Source organism: Microcebus murinus, chromosome 29 (assembly GCF_040939455.1).
Source record: "Microcebus murinus isolate Inina chromosome 29, M.murinus_Inina_mat1.0, whole genome shotgun sequence".
NCBI lineage: Eukaryota > Metazoa > Chordata > Mammalia > Primates > Cheirogaleidae > Microcebus > Microcebus murinus.
In genome coordinates this window covers 11530614-11549909 of record NC_134132.1, presented here as the reverse complement: position 1 = coordinate 11549909, position 19296 = coordinate 11530614, and the positions used below count along the sequence as shown (strand labels likewise).

The following is a 19296-nucleotide window of genomic DNA, read 5'->3' as shown; positions in this document are numbered from 1 at the left end:
AAGAGTTGCCTCTTGCAACTGTGTGTGCATGTGTCTGGCTTTGGCTTTTCAGAAATTTCTGGCTTCGTCTGCGTGCTGGTTGCTCCCTAGGTCATGAGCCTCTTTCTGCCTTTTTTTGAGAAATAGTCAGAAACCAAGGATTTTGCTGGTCGGGTGACATGAAAAGGTAACTGCAGAGAGCGCAGAGTGCGAGGATGTTTAGATAGAAGCCCGGGAACACACAGCACAGAGGCAGAGCGGAGCCCCCTCTCCCTGGCGTGGATAACACGTCCTCTGGGCATTGCAGTAAAGAAGGAACTTTCCAGAACCATGTGCCCTCCACCCTCTCCAGGATCCACGCCATTGATGCTAAGAATGAAAATCATGATCTCCAGCAAAATTGTTTAGCCCACTTGGCGAAGTAAAACCGTTCACCTGTGCTGTAGGGCGCTGACAAGCAGAATCCCTGTGCAGGTGGTTTGAAAACGCACGTGACGCCGGCCCCCCGTTCTGCTCGCCTGGCGTCTTCGCAGCTTGGGGACACTCCTTGGGAAGTGTCGAGGCTGATCGGCTTTGCTGTTTTAAGAGTGTCACTCCATGACTGCCCCTTTTCCAGCACATTCGACAGAAGAGACTCCCCCACGCGGCCTCTCTTCAAAAAGAAAGTTCTGATGGAGCAGCAACTTCCTTTTTTTTTTTTTTTTAAACACAGAGTCTCGCTTTGTCGCCCAGGCTAGAGTGAGTGCCGTGGCGTCAGCCTCGCTCACAGCAACCTCCAACTCCTGGGCTCAAGCGATCCTCCTGCCTCAGCCTCCCGAGCAGCTGGGACTACAGGCATGCGCCACCACGCCCAGCTCATTTTTTCTATATGTATTAGTTGGCCAATTAATTTCTTTCTATTTTTAGTAGAGACGGGGTCTCGCTCTTGCTCAGGCCGGTCTTGAACTCCTGACCTCGAGCGATCCTCCGGCCTCGGCCTCCCAGAGTGCTGGCAGCAGTAACTTCTTATCTCTGAAAAATTTGACCACTCCCGCCTCTGGGGTGTTATTCCAAGCTAATGAGCTGTTGGTGACAGTAATGTCTCGGGGGCTTCACTTGCCTTTCTCGTTGGAGCCATGTGGAGGCCCGTGTCCGATCGTGACCGTCCACAAACTCGGCCGAGGGTGGAGCAGGGATACAACGCACGACCCCGCCCGGCCCGGGCCCTCTGAGCCTGCCCCACGTGGCTCACCCATCGGTTCGGTGCACGTTCCTCAAGAGCCTGCTCTTAGCACCTGCCGGGCGACAGCCTAGTCACGCAAAGATTAGTAAGATGTCACCTCTGCTTTCGTGGTGCTGGGGCCTAGGAAAAGGGAGAGACAGAAAAGTGCGAGAGAAACAGAAGGAAGCTGGGATGTGCTCATGGGGTCTAAAGAAGGTGCTGGGCGCAGGGAGGGTGCTCGGTCAGCGTTGGATGGAAGCATGGGGTGGCGGGAATACGGACATTCGTGGTCTCACTGGGAACTGGGTGTGGGTGCAGAGGTCGCAGCAGAGAGGGGAGGCCGTGCACATGGCCTGGGCAGCGTGCTGGGTGCAGAGGTCGCAGCAGAGAGGGGAGGCCGTGCACATGGCCTGGGCAGCGTGCTGGGTGCAGAGGTCGCAGCAGAGAGGGGAGGCCGTGCACATGGCCCGGGGCAGCGTGCTGGGTGCAGAGGTCGCAGCAGAGAGGGGAGGCCGTGCACGTGGCCCGGGGCAGCGTGTGGGGTGCAGAGGTCGCAGCAGAGAGGGGAGGCCGTGCACATGGCCCGGGGCAGCGTGCTGGGTGCAGAGGTCGCAGCAGAGAGGGGAGGCCGTGCACGTGGCCTGGGCAGCGTGTTGGGTGCAGAGGTCGCAGCAGAGAGGGGAGGCCGTGCACGTGGCCTGGGCAGCGTGTTGGGTGCAGAGGTCGCAGCAGAGAGGGGAGGCCGTGCACGTGGCCTGGGCAGCGTGTTGGGTGCAGAGGTCGCAGCAGAGAGGGGAGGCCGTGCACATGGCCCGGGGCAGCGTGTTGGGTGCAGAGGTCACAGCAGAGAGGGGAGGCCGTGCACATGGCCCGGGGCAGCGTGTTGGGTGCAGAGGTCGCAGCAGAGAGGGGAGGCCGTGCACATGGCCTGGGCAGCGTGTTGGGTGCAGAGGTCGCAGAGAGGGGAGGCCGTGCACGTGGCCCGGGGCAGCGTGTTGGGTGCAGAGGTCGCAGCAGAGAGGGGAGGCCGTGCACGTGGCCCGGGGCAGCGTGCTGGGTGCAGAGGTCGCAGCAGAGAGGGGAGGCCGTGCCCGTGGCCTGGGCAGCGTTGGGTGCAGAGGTCGCAGCAGAGAGGGGAGGCCGTGCACGTGGCCTGGGCAGCGTGTGGGGTGCAGAGGTCGCGGCAGAGAGGGGAGGCCGTGCACGTGGCCTGGGCAGCGTGTTTGGTGCAGAGGTCGCGGCAGAGAGGGGAGGCCGTGCACGTGGCCTGGGCAGCGTGTGGGGTGCAGAGGTCGCAGCAGAGAGGGGAGGCCGTGCCCGTGGCCTGGGCAGCGTGTTGGGTGCAGAGGTCGCGGCAGAGAGGGGAGGCCGTGCACGTGGCCTGGGCAGCGTGCTGGGTGCAGAGGTCGCGGCAGAGAGGGGCGGCCGTGCCCGTGGCCTGGGCAGCGTTGGGTGCAGAGGTCGCAGCAGAGAGGGGAGGCCGTGCACGTGGCCTGGGCAGCGTGTGGGGTGCAGAGGTCGCAGCAGAGAGGGGAGGCCGTGCACGTGGCCTGGGCAGCGTGTGGGGTGCAGAGGTCGCAGCAGAGAGGGGAGGCCGTGCACGTGGCCTGGGCAGCGTGTGGGGTGCAGAGGTCGCAGCAGAGAGGGGAGGCCGTGCACGTGGCCTGGGCAGCGTGTTGGGTGCAGAGGTCGCGGCAGAGAGGGGAGGCCGTGCACGTGGCCTGGGCAGCGTGTTGGGTGCAGAGGTCGCGGCAGAGAGGGGAGGCCGTGCACGTGGCCTGGGCAGCGTGCTGGGTGCAGAGGTCGCGGCAGAGAGGGGAGGCCGTGCACATGGCCTGGGCAGCGTGCTGGGTGCAGAGGTCGCGGCAGAGAGGGGAGGCCGTGCACGTGGCCTGGGCAGCGTGTTGGGTGCAGAGGTTGCAGCAGAGAGGGGAGGCCGTGCACGTGGCCTGGGCAGCGTGCTGGGTGCAGAGGTCGCAGAGAGGGGAGGCCGTGCACGTGGCCTGGGCAGCGTGCTGGGTGCAGAGGTCGCAGCAGAGAGGGGAGGCCGTGCACGTGGCCCGGGGCAGCGTGCTGGGTGCAGAGGTCGCAGCAGAGAGGGGAGGCCGTGCACGTGGCCGGGGCAGCGTGCTGGGTGCAGAGGTCGCAGCAGAGAGGGGAGGCCGTGCACGTGGCCTGGGCAGCGTTGGGTGCGGAGGTCGCAGCAGAGAGGGGACCTGGGCAGCGTTGGGTGCAGAGGTCGCAGCAGAGAGGGGAGGCCGTGCACGTGGCCTGGGCAGCGTTGGGTGCGGAGGTCGCGGCAGAGAGGGGAGGCCGTGCACGTGGCCTGGGCAGCGTGCTGGGTGCAGAGGTCGCGGCAGAGAGGGGAGGCCGTGCACGTGGCCTGGGCAGCGTGCTGGGTGCAGAGGTCGCGGCAGAGAGGGGACCTGGGCAGCGTTGGGTGCAGGGGGCCGCTGGCTGGGACTCTCCGGCCCTGGCCCGTTCTGACGGCACCCACGGGCTTTGTGACTCTGGCGGGCGTCGGGCAGGGCGGCCCGGGTTCCGCGGCTGAGGCTGACCGTCCCCTCCCGCCCCCAGGAGCTCGGGCGCCCCGTCCCCGCGCTCGCCCGCCCCGTCCCAGGCCAGCGGGGCGCCGGGCAGCGCGCCGGCCGCCATGCAGAGCGTGACGTCGCCCTACGTCAGCACGCCGGCCGCCATCCAGAGCATGACGTCGTCCTACGTCGCCATCACGTCCCACGTCCTCGCCGCCTTCGACCTCTGGGAGCGCGCGGACGCCCTCACGCGCAGGGACGCAGGTGCCGCCGCGGGGGGGGGGGGGGGGGGCTCGGGTACTTCCGCTTCCTCCCCTTCCTCTTCCTCTCCTCTTCCTCTTCCTCCCTCTCCTTCTCTTCTTCCTCTCCCTCTTCCCTTCTCTTCCTCTCCTCCCCTCCCCTCCCCTCTTCTTCTCTTCCTCTCCTTCTCCTCTCCTCTTCCTCTCCTCTCCCTCTCCTCTTCCTCTTGCCTTCCTCTTCCTCTCCTCTTTCCTTCCCTTCTCTTCTCTCCCCCTCCTCCCTTCCCCTCTCTTCTCTTCCTCTCCTCTCCCCTCTTCCTTTTCCTCTTCTCTTCCCTTCTCTTCCTCCCCCTTTCCCTTCCCTTCCCTTCCCCCTCTCCTCCTCTCCTCCCTTCCTCTTCCTCCTCCTCCTCCTCCTCTTCTCTTCTCTTCCCCTTCTTTCTCCTGCCTCAGCCTCCCGAGTAGCTGGGACTACAGGCATGCGCCACCATGCCCGGCTCATTTTTTCTATTTTTAGTTGGCCAATTAATTTCTTTCTATTTATAGTAGAGACGGGGTCTCGCTCTTGCTCAGGCTGGTTTCGAACTTCTGGCCTCGAGCGATCCTCCCACCTCAGCCTCCCAGAGTGCTGGGATGACAGGCGTGAGCCACCGCGCCAGGCCTCTATTTTTTTTTTTTTTAATAGTACAGACAGGGTCTTGCTCTTGCTCAGGCTGGTCTCGAACTCCTGACCTCGAGCAATCCTCCCGCCTCGGCCTCCCAGAGTGCTGGGACGACAGGCATGCACCACCACGCCCAGCCTCTCATAATGGTTTTCCCTCCTGTTCGTGCATCCATTGACCCCAGAGTATAACTTAGGCCTTTGCCCAGCGTCAGCCTCTGTGCCGAGCGTCACGGGTTCGAGTCCAAAGCAAACCTGCTTTGTCGCCCCGTTGAGGCACGCAGAGAGTTAGCAGCGAGCTGTCACAGCAGACGGTGGTGGCTCTTTTGCAGTGATAAAGTGCAGAGTGTGGCGGGGACATAACTAACCTCGGGAACGTTGACGTGTTTGCGTGTTTGTCTGCTTGCATTCTTGTCCCCGTGCACTCACCTGGGCTCCCCGGGGTGTCGCTTGCAGACTTCTTCTCCCGGCTCAGCGCGAGCGCCTGCAGCCTGGCGCTGGGCAGCAGCCTGGCGGACCTGGTGCGCTACACCCGCCAGGGCTTCCAGCAGCTCCGGTAAGCCACCAGCCCCCCGACCTGCCCGCCCACGCCTGGGGACCTTTTTTCTTTTTTTGACACATCGGAAGCCTCGGCAGCAGTCCGGACGCCCGTGTCATCGGATGCCAAACTCCAGGAGAGACGAGCGCCACCAGCCGGCCAGGACACGGGTCCACCGACACTCCCAAGCACCAGGTGACCTTCGGTGGACGTCGGGTCGCGCAGGTGCAGAGCGGAGGGCCCGAGATGCTCTTGCCCTTCCCGACTAAAGGACCCAAGTGCAATGCAGCCTGCAGGGCGTGTGAATGGTCTAGAAACATTTCTCTCTCCATGTATGTATATATATTTTTATTTTTATTTTTGGAATGCAAGCTGATAAACGAAACGAGGAGAAGCGATTTCAACCCAGAGCGACCCCGGTCACCGAAGCCAGGCCATTCCCAGAAGGAAATATTTTTTATACCATGATTTCGGGTGAAGGGTTTTAGGGTTTTTGTGGGTGATGATGATGATGATGATGATTTTTTCCTTTCAAGTTTTGGGGGAAATGTTTTGTTGAACAAACTCTAACGGCCAATCCGCAAACTGTCACGTTGTGAAGGACTTCACTGTCACCCACTGTCTGCCAATGAACAGCGGCTTCGAGGACAACCAAGTATTTTGTTGTCGCCTGTCGAATCCAAGGCGACCCCCTTCTCTGTCCCCAGTTGCCTGAGTCCTGCGTTGTCACCCGGGCTCCTGTTGCACCTAACTGAGCTGGAAACCGGAAGGCAGCCCAGGTCGGAGCGGTGACAGAAGGAGCCACCAGCACGTTGGGGACACGTGGTGATCTCCACTCCCGAGGGCTTGGTAGTGCCACGCCCAGCCCTGCTGCGGTGATGGGGACAGTTCTGAATGTCCCACTTTTGGGGGGGAAGAAGGGAACCACCATTCACACCCGACCAGGTGACACTCACGAGCTTTTGAGTGTGCAACCAGGGCTGGGGCTGGCGGTGCTGACAGTGGCCAGCGGTCACTTGGTGACTCAGGCTGTCTGAGAGCAACTCTTGGGTTCTGTCAGGGGACAAGAAAAACGAAATCTACTTCCTTAGAGAGGCTATATTTTTCTGCTACACATTGTTTTATATTTATAGCAAAAGGAGACTTTCAGGGTTCCTCGATGGTCCAGGGGAAATGAACCCCCCGAGGGGGTGCGGGGGTTTTGGGGTGGATAATTTAGACTTAAAAAATTAACCCTCACCGCTTGCCTTCACTCCAGAGTGTTCTCCAGCAGCTCGACTGATCGGGCTGAAGGAGAACCGTGGCCTTCCCTTAAGTTATGCCCCTACTGTATACATGAAGCCAAGTCCACTTTGAATGAGCTAACCAGGAAAGAACATGCCAGAACTCCCATGCCCGTCAGCACAGATTTCCTTTGTCGTTGATTGACACTTAGAAGGATTATTCCAAGACATTTTTGAGTGCAGTGTTTTGAAAAGTCAGGTTTCTTTTTCTTTTTGCTTTCTTCCTTAATCCCTTTTGGGAAGAAGTAGAATTTTGCACATGCATTAAGATCTGAGGAGTGAGCACCGAGCATCTCTGTCACAAACTGGCTCCTTTTTGTCCCCCTTGGCCGCATCGGGTCCCCCACACACCTCCCAGCAAGTGTGTTCCACATGTTCGTTATTTATTTGCCAGTGAAGGGGAAGGAGGAACCGCCCTTGCTGAGGATGAGGTGTCTGGCGAATGAGCGAAAGGGCTCAGGCAGTGCGTGGGTGGATCTGGGGGGCAGCCGTGCCGAGTGAACGCTTGAAGCCGTTGTCCCGCCCGTGTGACCACCTGCTAAGCCAGAGTCCCCCGCCCCTGCCTGGGTTCGAGCCACAGAGCCCCAGCCACGGGAAGACCTCGTGTGACATTCTGAACTTGGTCCCCTGTGCTGGCATCTCCAAGCTAAGCCAGGATCCTTGCTGCTTAAACTCCTCGCTCCAAAACCCGCTGAATCGAAGGGGGACGAGTTGTGTGCTTGTGGCATTGTGCGCCTGTCGCTTGGAGGTGGCGGAGGGGACAAGGCACTGGAACCATCCGGTGACAGCTGTCTTTTTTTCCCTGCTGCTTTGGCTGTCCCCTCCCCACAGCAAGCCACCTGTGCGTTGCAAAGGGTTGTGTTCTTTGTGACAGGTGCCAGTCTGTGCGGACCGTGCCCAGGGTGCGTGCGTCCCCTGCCCTCCGACATTTCTGAGTAGATTTCTCAGCCATTTCTAAAAGAACAGATTGCTTTCTCAGTGGCTTTACTCCTTTGTGGGGTTTTTACCTCCAACCCCTGAACTCTAGATTATGGTGTTTTGTTTTGTTTTTTAATTTTATAAAATTTATTTTCAACCTGTTTTCTTCAACCATATTTTGCTTTTGTATATACTAAGGTTTTATTTGTCCCTTGAAAAACAATTTTTTTTTCCCCCAGACAGGGTCCTGCTCTGTTGCCCGGGCTAGAGTGCCGTGGCATCAGCCTCGCTCACAGCAACCTCCAACTCCTGGCCTCAAGCGATCCTCCTGCCTCAGCCTCCCAAGAGGTGGGATTACAGGCATGCGCCACCATGCCCGGCTCATTTTTCTATTTTTTGTAGAGACGGGGTCTCGCTCTTGCTCAGGCTGATCTTAAACTCCTGACCTTGAGCGATCCTCCCACCTTGGCCTCCTACAGTGCTAGGATTACAGGCGTGAGCCACCGCGCCTGGCCAAAAAAATCAACAAATTTGCATTCATCAATTGGTATTCTTTTGGTCATTGGATATTTTTGATCTTTATTACAGCACTCATTGTACCTAAAAAGAATTCCTAATGGCTGCCTTTTTAATAGAGTATGTAAAAGTTAGTGGCTGACCAATCCTTCATGTTCACAAGGTCTTTTCACTGTAGGAACCTAAAGGATTTTTTTTCATCATTTGCAGTTTTTCACTGCATGCTTACAGTTCCCAAGGGCAGAATGTATACTGCGGTAGATCATTCGAAAAGGACTAGATTATGAAATTAAACCCCTGAATACGTGAAGTTCTTAAAACAGTAACAGTACACATTTTCACAGACAAATACAAAACATCTTAAAAGAGTGAAAATAGTGTGTCACCCTTTTAGCACCGCAGTTTCTTGTCTTTAATTAGGAACTGGAAGAAGAATGTTTTACTTTCAAAAGTGTAGACTTGTTCCCGTCCTTTCTGGAGATCATTTAAAATGTTCACCAGTGAACTTAAGAGCCCCGATAAATAATGAAAACCACTTTCCTGAAATTTAGCCATGACACTGGGTTTAAGATTGTGAAGACACAAGCCACACACAGCGGCTGTGACAAGCAGAGGAACAAGAGGTCACCAGGAATAGGGTTACAATTGGAGGATAATTTGACTGGTATTATGACTTTGATCATAATGCTGAATGGGAATGCTTAATGAATATTAAGACATTATTAATGTCTTAATAATGCTTAATGCATTATTAAGACATAATGCTGAAAGTGTCTTCCCATTTTCTCATGAAAAGACCTTTATTTTTTTTTTTAGATCTGTTTTGACCAAAGTGTGTACCTGTTGGCCCTAGACAGGCAGGGGCCACAGTCATGGCTCTTGTCCTTTGTCCTTTACTACCAGATCTCAGGATATTTAGAACGCCGACAAACCCGACCGCTTTCTGGCTGCAAACTTGCCTTAATTGGTACCTTACCTATTAATGTCGTCAGGCTCAGGAGCTTTACTGATTTTTGATTCCTGTTCGGTAAGTTTGGGAAGGAAAAAGAAAACCATCCTGTTCCTGGTCTACAAAGGGACGTGTGTGCAGGCCCACGCTTGCAGAGAGGAAGGCTGATTGCAGATATTTGTGCCTTTGACCAAGCTCAGTTTTGAAGGGATGCTGTGTTTGTTTCGCACTGATGTCAGGTGACGTTACAGGGCTGTGATGAACCTTCTACTTCCATGCTTTATCAAGTTTTTGAGGTGTATTTGTGCCTCTTTGGGTAAATTCGGTTTGAGGTTGGACTTTTGGGTTCTGTTGTTTTTTTTTTAATGTGCTTCCAAAAATCTCCCTGCTTCCTACTGCCAACTACTTTTTCTTTAATGATTTATCCCCCCCCCCCCAAAAAAAAAAATCTTTGAACAGCTTTGCCACTTCATCTATCACACTTTACCACTGATAAGCAGTATTTAAATCTTGCAAGGATATTTGGGGCTGCTTTTAGATTTTTCTCTCTGGGAAAGTGAGAGTTACACATTGTGGTTATAGAACAATGCCTGGATCCATTATGGCAGTACTTGGTTTTTTCCCCCATTTTCTCTAGCAGGTTGCCCCCTTTTTTGGTTATTGTTCCATTTAGAATGAACGGGTGTAAGGTATTTGCCTGTGCCTTTATGTTTTTGTTCTTGCTGGGGGGTGGGGTGTAGTGGCAGAATAGGGTTGGGGACTTTGCTTCCAACATTGCAAGTGGCACTTCTGTCCTGCCAACCTCAAACATGCGACCCAGTTGCGTTGGTTTCTCAGAGACTGAGAATGCACATCTGTTCGTACACCGCGAGCACTGGCCGTGTTCTTCAGGGCTTGTTTATGATGAGTTGACAAACACCACCTGTCACTTTTGGTTGGTGGCTGTAAATTTCTTACTGTCTGGGGGGAAATCATGCCGTGTTGCATTGTGCAACAGGAAACCAACAGGGACTGTGTTGGGCAGAGAAGTGCTTGTACTTCTCCACCTGAGAGGGCAGGAGGTAAACCTACAGCTCCTGTGAGCAGGTGTGTTGATGTGTATCGACTTGGGAGAAGAAGAAGGGGAAAAGACCACTGACCGTGAGGAAGACAACTTGCTTTTTTGCTTAGAAGTAGATGTTTAAGTGATGCTTAACACAGGCAGTATTAACTTTGCCTTTTGTTCAGGCCGTCAGCATGTATTGTTAACATCACCGCACACCCCGCCTCAGCTACCAAGTGTACACTGTCCATGGTGGGGGGTGTGTGTGTGTATGTGTGTGTGCACACGTGCTCCAAATCTTGTTTTGATTTTTTTCTTTCTTTCCTGAATGTGATCATGTTTTGGATGATACCTGAGCAGGGTTGCCTTTTTTTTTTATTTATTACCATTATATATTATATATTATATATATATATATATATATTTGCTTTCTTACAAACGTTAGGGGAAGTCAAATCTTGGTATTAATAAAACTGTTTAAAAAGGAAAATAAACTCTCCAGTTGATAAATGAAAAAAAAAATCACTGGTCTAATAAGATGATGAATTTTTTCTTTGATCACTGTGGAATAAAGTGCCAGCTCTTGTCAACACGATGATTTTGTACGTAGAGATAGATAGGGAAGCAGCGATTGTTCTCGAAGGGAAGATGTGCAACATGCGTTCATGAGGGGACTTCCGTGTATTTTATCTACTTCAATGAAACTGCAACGTGGGGCTTTGTGAATAAACTTTAGCTGCCTTGTATAGTCCTTTAAAAGAGACATACGTGATCTGTGAGAGAATTATAGTTTTTTTTTTTTTTAGAAGAAAAATTTGCAAAAGATCTTTCCAAAGACAATGTACCACAGATCTTGTTTGTTATTCTCTGTAATGAGGATTAATTGCTGTTTAAAGGAAATGTAATTGACTTGTTCATCTTCAGATTCTTTCCTTTTCACAAGAGGATCAAGCTGTAAAAATAAATAAATAAATAAATAAAAATTTAGAGAAATCACTGGGGTTGAATCTGTGTTTTTCCGCTTTGCTTTGGATAAAGCAATTCTTAAAATTTCTGTAAGAAATTGCCATCTGTAGCCCAGGAGTTCTGCATGGAATAATGTGCTGTTATTCACAACATGTGTTGGATGCTGAAATGGGGAAAGAAATGTGGTCGGAAGGTAGCTCATCCTTCTGTTCGGTTTGTTTTCGAGGTTGTAATCGCACGCAAATTAGGCCGCCATCATCGGTGTGGCTTCTCATCCTAGCAGCAACTGGAAGGAACAGCAGTGACCAAGTTTGTCTGTCTTCAGTTTGCTGGGTAGACGAGTTTTGTAGAGCCAGGGGTTCTCAAACTACGGCCCGCTGAGGACATGTATCCGGCCCGCTGGGTGTGTTTGCCGCCGCTGCCTGTCCTGCTCAGCAGCCGACTCGTCCCGGGCCCGCAGTCTCCAACGGTCTGAGGGACAGTGGACTGGCCCTGTGTAAAAAGTTTGAGGACCCCTGTTGTAGAGTGTCAGTATTGAATCTGTTATTTTCTCCCTTTGCCACCCTTAACTGACCCTCTGCCTCAGTGATTTCAGAGAGGACCTAGGATGCTGAACTCTTGACTTCCCTGAATTTGAACCCCAGCTGTGCAGTTTGCTAATATTGTCACCCTCGGATAAGCTACCTAACCCGTCTCAGGGTCTCCCTTCATTTAGAAACTGTCATAGGATACCTACCCAGTCGGTCCACGACCAGCTCTTGGCCTATCCAGGGAGTTTTGGGAAGAGAACAAGGAGGGGCAGTGGCTGCTTTCTGCTTTGTTTGAGGACAGAGATGCTCTCCCAGGGGTGTGGCAGTGCCCATATTGACTTGGCATCTCTCTAGGGCCAGTCCCCTGCTAACAGATGGCAGAGTGGAGCTATCTGTTTAATAATCTTGAACATTGAACTTAACAGGTGACTTGACAAGGCAGAGAAATGATCTTTTGAGAGTTTGGAGATCATTTCTTGTGCCAGAATCACAGCTCTGACTATTCCATGCCATGGATACTGTTCTAGAAGTGGTTGATAATATGCTAAATAAAATATTAAGTGTAAAAATAAAAAAAAAAATTAGATGGTCTTCTGAGAGTGATCCGCATAGCACCTGCCAGAAGGCGATTGCGCAGAAACTGGCTGCTTCCTTCCTGCCCCTCACTGCACCCCGAGAGCCCCCTGCTGACCCCCAGGCTCTGCCTGAACGCTGGCAGAGAACTCCAGTCCTTCCTTACGTCTGGCCAGCCTGCCCTTTCACTAGTCCTGTTGAACAGGCATGGACTGAACCTCTGGGAACTCACAGTGAACTTGAAAAGCCAGTGACTGTTGTACGAGGGCGTGCAATGGCGAGTGTAGGAAAGGGAGTATTTCAGTTCTCATCGAAACCACAGAGAAAATCTAATTTGAACGAGGCTTTGAAAGATGGCTCTGGGTCATCAAATCTCCTTCTGAATATTTGATAGCTTTACTCGCAAACTTTCTGTGGCATGTCTTGCGTAGCTTTACATGTCAGTTGTATGACAAGGTATGGTGGTTGCCAGTTTATATAACCAACCACCTTGTTAGACGCTGAGGTTATTTCTAACCTGAGGATGTTAATTAGGAATGCTTCCACGGCCATCCGTGGAACAAAATGTGGGCAAATTCAAACCGTTTCCTTGGGATAAATTCTAAGAAGCGGATTGTAGGGTTGAAAAGATACATTTTTCTGCTACCTTATTCCAGAAACGCTCAAACAAACACAATAAAGCAGAACAGGTTGTTTACATATATACCTACCACCTAGATTCAACAATTAACATCTTACCATGTTTTTTTTTTTTTAATGTGAATGTATAGGCGTGTGCCTTTATGCTGATTAGTACATTGTGGATGTATTTTAGCATCTGTCTCAGGATACCCCAGTGTAACCCCAATAGCACTAGAGCATCTAAGGTAATTTCTCAATGCCTAGTATTCAGATTTTGGTAATTGCCCTCAAACTGTCTTTACAGCTTATTTTTTGAGCATGGATTCAATTGTTTTGTGCATTACATGCCAGTACAGCTCTTTCGTCTATTAATTGTGAACAGCCCCCCGCTGCTTTTCTTTGAACGGAATGTCTCCCATCCTGGATTTGAATGTTTCCCCAAAATGCCCATTCCTTCCTTCCCGTCTCTCTTGTATTTTCTGTAAACTGGAAGTTGGGTCAAGAGGCTTGATGATGTTTGGCCCGGGCGATGCTACGTGCTGTTCATACTGGATCACATCGGAGGTACCTAAAGTGCTTTTACTGTTACCGATGCTAAATTAGAGTCATGATCAGCATGAACCCTCCTTTGGAAATTCCCACAACCTTCCACTTGAGTGGAAGATGATTCCCTGGGAGCTGCAGGATGGGAACACTACATCTTGTAGTATCTTGTCACATCGCCCACAGAAAAGTTGTCTCACGAGTTCTCAAAGTATCTATTTTCCCACCTTTACCAATCCTGGACGTTATGTTTAGAAAATGGAAAAGGGGAAAAACCACTGAGTTTGGTAGGTGGAAGGAAAATGGTGTCCCTGATGTTTACATACTTACTTTTTTATTATTCCATGGTACTATTTTTTCTTCACACACCGAGCTGCCGTCTGTGACCCGTGGTCTAGGCCCAGTTGGAATGCCCATCTTGGTAGATTTGGGGAGAGTTGTTTCACTGGAGTCACATGGGCCAAGCTCACCCCAGGCCGGGCTGTTAATGGAGCAGGAAGGGGCTGCTGAGCAGTGGAGAAGATCATCCATCCAGGCCGAAAACAATGCTGCTTCGTCCTTTTGATCTATATATTCAGGATGTTAACTTTTTTAAAATTATGTTACAAATATTTCTGTCTGAATTATCTCTTCTGCTTTCCAGTTATTAACGGTGGCCCTTTCGAGAACGTAAGTAGGTGGACTTTTGCCAGTGTGCTTGCAGTTTCTGCTTTTGGTGTCTCGCTGCAGGTGAAGGACGCTTCCCAGACTCGGTACGGGCAGTTCTGCCACCACCGAAGACCAGTGACAGCCCCGGGGGGTGAGCAGTGACCTCCGTCCTCTGTCCTTTTATTAGCGAGTCTTTCGGCACTTTGGGAGCCCGTGGTGTTTGAACAGACCTTGCTCGCTACTTGCTAAGGTGGCTGGGAGTGTACATTATCACAGTCTAGGCGACTTTAACCCTTTGCACCCGATGTCCAGTGTGACTCGACACGGTTAGTCGGTTAGCAGCTCACACCGTGAAAAACCAGAGAGATTAAAATTACTCTTTGAATGTATCAATAATTTGAAATATAAAATAAAATCCAAATAAATATGTCTATATGAAAAACTCCAGTTTTTTATTCCACTACTGCCACGCTTTGTAAAATCTGGGGTATTAAAAAAATTAAACCCCGAGTAGAATAAAGGAATCGAGAGAGAAAAGCAAGCGAGTGCAAAGGGTTAAGTCACCCAGGGGCTGCTTAGACTCCTCAAATCTGTTCCAGACAACTTTGGAGCCCGATCGGTGGGTCTTTTCCAGAATGTAATCAGAGGTTTGCCTTGTCACTTTGGCTGTGATCACACAGTTGCACGGTCCGGTCTGTTCTGTCTCAGGACTCTTGCAGCATTTGTGGTTTCCTAGGAAACCACACTGGGCTGAGAGCAAGGCTCAGCGACACGCGAAGTCTCTGCTAGTGACGGCCTTGGCCCCGCAAACACACTGTCCTGTTTTGGCTTGGAAGGCCCGCGTGCCTGCTCCGGGTAAGTGCCTGAGATCCCCCTTCTGTTACTAGGGCCCAGCCCTGGCATCTCACTCCTCTTTTTCCACGTGCAGGAAGAAGAGCAATTACAGGTTTCCATCTCTGCACTGCTAAACATTCCTGTAAATTATCCTCTAAGCAACTCCACCCTCCCATCCCTGGCAGAAAAGCAAAAAGTGTGCACTTACTTTTCTACCTGTATTCACACTATCGGATTGGAAAACCAGTTGTACTCAAGGAAATGGACTACAGAAACTGCCTTTAGTTGGCCGTTCACGTCCCCTCTCGTCCATCTTTGAAGAAACTGCTTGTGCAACTATGATTTGGTCCTTAGGACTGCAGCTGAGAACGTACAGGATCTTTTTCTTATATATATAATTTTCTTTTGGCAGACTATCGTATCAAAGAACGTACAGGATCGTAACAGCGGTTTCACAGAGGTTCCGAAGCCTACACGAACACGAGAATTACTCTTTTTTGTTTTTAAGCCAGGTGTGATGACTGAAGCCTGCAATCTTAGCACTCTGGGAGGCCGAGGCAGGATTGCTTGAGTAAGAGTTCGAGACCAGCCTGAGCAGGAGCTAGACACCGTTTCTACTATAAATAGAAAGAAATTAATTGGCCAACTAATATATACAGAAAAAATCAGCCGGGCGCAGTGGTGCATGCCTGTAGTCCCAGCTACTGGGGAGGCTGAGGCAGGAGGATCGCTTGAGCCCAGGAGTTGGAGGTTGCTGTGAGCGAGGCTGACGCCACGGCACTCTAGCCTGGGCAACAGCGTGAGACTCTGTCTTGAGTCTCACTCAAAAAAAGGGTCTCCTCTGTTGCCTGGGTGGGAATGTGGTGGCGGAATCATAGCTCACTGTAACCTGGTACTCCTGGGCTCAACCCATCCTCCCGCCCCAGGCTCCGGAGTACCTGGGACTAAAAGTGTATGCCACCACACCTGGCTGATTTTTAAAAATTTTTTTGTAGAGGCTGCTCTGGAACTCCTGGCTTCAAGTGATTCCCTGCCTCAGTCTCCCAAAGCACAGGGATTACAGGCATGAGCCATCACACCTGGCCACTTTGATAATTTTTTCAAAAATTCTTATTTTTAAACTGATTTACAAAGACTTAGTAAAACTAGAGTCAGCCCTCCGTATTCATGGGTTCTGCAACCATGGACTCAACCAAGTGATATAGAAAACAGTCAGGGCCGGGCGCGGTGGCTCACGTCTGTAATCCTAGCATTCTGGGAGGCCGAGGCGGGAGGATCACTCAAGGTCGGGAGTTTGACACCAGCCTGAACAAGAGCGAGACCCCGTCTCTACTATAAATAGAAAGAAATTAATTGGCCAACTAAAAATATACAGAAAAAATGAGCCGGGCATGGTGGTGCATGCCTGTAGTCCCAGCTACTCAGGTGGCTGAGGCAGGAGGATCGTTTGAGCCCGGGAGTTTCAGGTTGCTGTGAGCTAGGCTGACACTATGGCACTCTAGCCTGGGCAACAGAGTAAAATTGTCTCAAAAAAAAAAACAGGGCAGAATTCCATAAAGTTCCAAAAAGCAAAACCTAAATTTGGCACATGCTGAGTAGGTGGAGTCCATGGTCATGAAGCGATGATCAGACACTGTAGTAGATATTGAGAGTAACCTAGAGATGATTTAGAGTTATGGGAGGATGTGAGCAGGTTATGTGCAGATGCCATGCCATCTTACGTAAGGGATTTGAGCACAGATTTTGGTATCTCAGGGGTCCAGAAGCCAATCCCCCACCTATTATAACCAGGGACAACTGTATACAAAGGCATATGGAGCAAAACGTGACAAGGCAAGTCTGTGTCATCCCTCCTCCTGTAGAGTTTAAGTTTGGTGTGTGTTCTTCTAGAACTTTTATTGTGCAATCATTTTGGTGACAAAATACTGTGTAATAAGACACGCTACTATTTATTTACACATTCTCCCATTATGGGCACAAGCCACTCCTCCCCCCAACATTCTGTTCCGCATGTACTGAAGGAATATGAGTAAACAATGGTACCTCTGCGCATTCTTGCAAGTATTCTGTAAGACGAATTCCTGGAGGGGGAATTTTTGATGTTGCCAAACTCCCTTTCCCAGCAACTACAGATGTGCTCACAGTCTTGCTAGCTGGGGGTTCAATGTGACAATCTTACGTTGCGATTTGCATTCCACTGAGGACAAAGTAAGTTGACCACTTTGTCAAAAATGTATTGGCTATTTGTTTCCAATTTTGTGGAATGCCTATTCCTGTATTCGGCTCATTCCTTATGAAACTGTCTTTTTCCTGCTGATTTGTAGATGAAGCGGCTTGGACCAACCCACTGGCTGCAGCTCAGTACCCATCACCTGGGAGCTGCCTGCAACAGTGCCCACCCCTGCCTTTCCCCCCCTCCTCGTACTGCAAGCACGATCAAGCCCGGAGTAAGTGGAACTCTGTCTCTCCTTCTCCAAGGCCTTTAGCCAGCATTTGAAACTCCGTTAATCTTTAGAACTTACTACTCGTCCAAGCAAATGGCATTCGTTCTGGATAGAGTGGAAGTTGTTTAACACTGGCAGTTCCGAAACCTACCAGACGTAAGTGAATTTTGTCACACGTTACCCCTGTGGCCAGAGAGGGCAAATCCAAAATTGCTCCTGAAACGTCATAAGCTTCACTGTAGCACTAGCAACCTGGTATCTGCTTATTTTGAACGGAAGTAGACGAGCACGAGAAGACTTTGGTTGCCTGTGCTCGGGAGGTGTGCTAGCCTCCTGTCAACAGCTGCAGCGGCCGCTCTGTGTGCAGTGATGTCCCTCAGTACTCGAGTAGGCGAAAACTGCAGGACGGGGTGCCCGGCTTCTGGGTGGCATGTCTCTTCCCCACCCAGGGAACAGGGAACTTCAGATCTGTTTTTCCATTCAGACAGCCGTCGTCCCTGGTTCCAGCCATCCCTCTCAGCCAGGACGCGGCTACTCTAAAGCCGCCAGCCCCTGCGGACACGCTGCATTATTCCAGGCCCGGCAGCACAGCGTGAGCCCGTGTAAGGCGGGGGCCGCACTCCTCGTGTGCCTGTGTGTTTGTCCTGAGCGCCCCGCGGCAAAGCACAGCCGCCCGGCATCTCCCCTTTCCCTTCCTACACCCACGCCACCCTCCTGTGACGCGAGTGGAGAGAGACAGGTGCTGTGCGTTCCACAGTTTGTATTTTTGAAGCCAGCTTTCAAGTGATCATCGATGCTTTACAGATGATGAAATCTGAGCCCAGGATAAGTACAGTCATAAATTGGGGTCTGGGCAGGGTTACCGGTTCCAAGGCCCCCAGATCCCAAAAGCCATGGGTGCTCCAGTCCCCGATATTAAAAGGCCTAGTTATTTACATGTCACCTGTGCACACCCTCCTCAGTATGTTAAACCATGTCTAGGTCACTTACGATCCCTGGCGCGATGTAAATGGATGTTACCCGCTGTATTTAGAGAACGACAAGAAGTCTGTACATGTTCAGTTACAGACGCACCATCCTTTTATTTTCCCCCGAATAATTTCAATCTGCAGAACCCACAAACAGAGACAACTGCAATTTGTCTGTGGTCAGGCAGCTGGTAAAGGTGAAGCTCAGATTATTATACACACTTGCCTGACTTCATGAAATGTGGGTGTGACAAGCTGTTTGAATGTCATCTGCGGCTAGCATCTTAACACACTGTTAATGACACTTAACCATTTTTGGATGATACCAGAGACAGTAAGACTGGATTGGAGGTAGACATTAGAGGGGTTTTGTAAACTGGAGTTTGAGAAAGAAGTCCTAAGAGACTGTAGTCACTGGAGTGACTAGGACAATGGGGGACTGTCCTGTCCAATACAGCTTCACCTGTCACCCTGTAGATTTTCTCCATTCACCAGCACTAGTCACGACATCAATGCACTTCTAGTGGCTGCTAAAATACGCAGGTTTTTTTTTTTTTTTTTTTTTTTTTTTTGAGACAGAGTCTCGCTTTGTTGTCCAGGCTAGAGTGAGTGCCGTGTTGTCAGCCTAGCTCACAGCAACCTCACACTCCTGGGCTAGATCGATCCTTCTGCCTCAGCCTCCCGAGTAGCTGGGACTACAGGCATGCGCCACCATGCCCGGCTAATTTTTTTTTTTTTTTATATACATATCAGTTGGCCAATTAATTTCTTTCTATTTATAGTAGAGACAGGGTCTCGCTCTTGCTCAGGCTGGTTTTGAACTCCTGACCTTGAGCAATCCGCCCGCCTCGGCCTCCCAGAGAGCTAGGATTACAGGCGTGAGCCACCGCGCCCGGCCGGGTTTTTAAAGACATGTATTACTTAATACTGTGGTATTTTTTTCGTTAAACTTTTTATTAAGTATGAAGTGTCCGATTTCCCTTAGTACTAAGTTTGACAGTTACTATCTCTGATATTTCCCTTCGATGCTGCTTGTTTTATTTTTATTGTGAAGGCACATCCTACATCTTTCAAATGCACGGTTTGGCTTTTGATTTATCTCTCAAAATTTGTCTTAGAGCAATTTTTGTGAGACCTCGTATAAGTAAAAATTAGCGTTATTTTCTTTTTTTTTTTTTTGAGACAGAGTCTCGCTTTGTTGTCCAGGCTAGAGTGAGTGCCGTGGCGTCAGCCTAGCTCACAGCAACCTCAAACTCCTGGGCTCAAGCGATTCTCCTGCCTCAGCCTCCCGAGTAGCTGGGACTACAGGCAT

The 19296-nt window shown here is 51.0% G+C and overlaps 1 protein-coding gene across 3 annotated transcripts in view; it reads left to right on the top strand.

The window, feature by feature from the left end:
• The window catches only part of AFF1 (ALF transcription elongation factor 1), a 177737-nt gene extending 159780 nt beyond the window's left edge, over positions 1-17957 (top strand). For 2 of the 3 annotated variants that reach the window (XM_075998592.1, XM_075998594.1), the window contains 2 exons: positions 3758-3975; positions 16897-17957. In XM_075998592.1, coding sequence (XP_075854707.1) covers positions 3758-3975; positions 16897-17069 — 391 coding nt within the window. In that variant the 3' untranslated portion in view covers positions 17070-17957. Of the gene's footprint in view, positions 1-3757; positions 3976-5067; positions 11935-16896 lie in introns of those variants that run through there. The other variant, XM_075998593.1, reaches the window with a different exon arrangement.
• The last annotated feature ends 1339 nt before the right edge of the window (positions 17958-19296 follow it).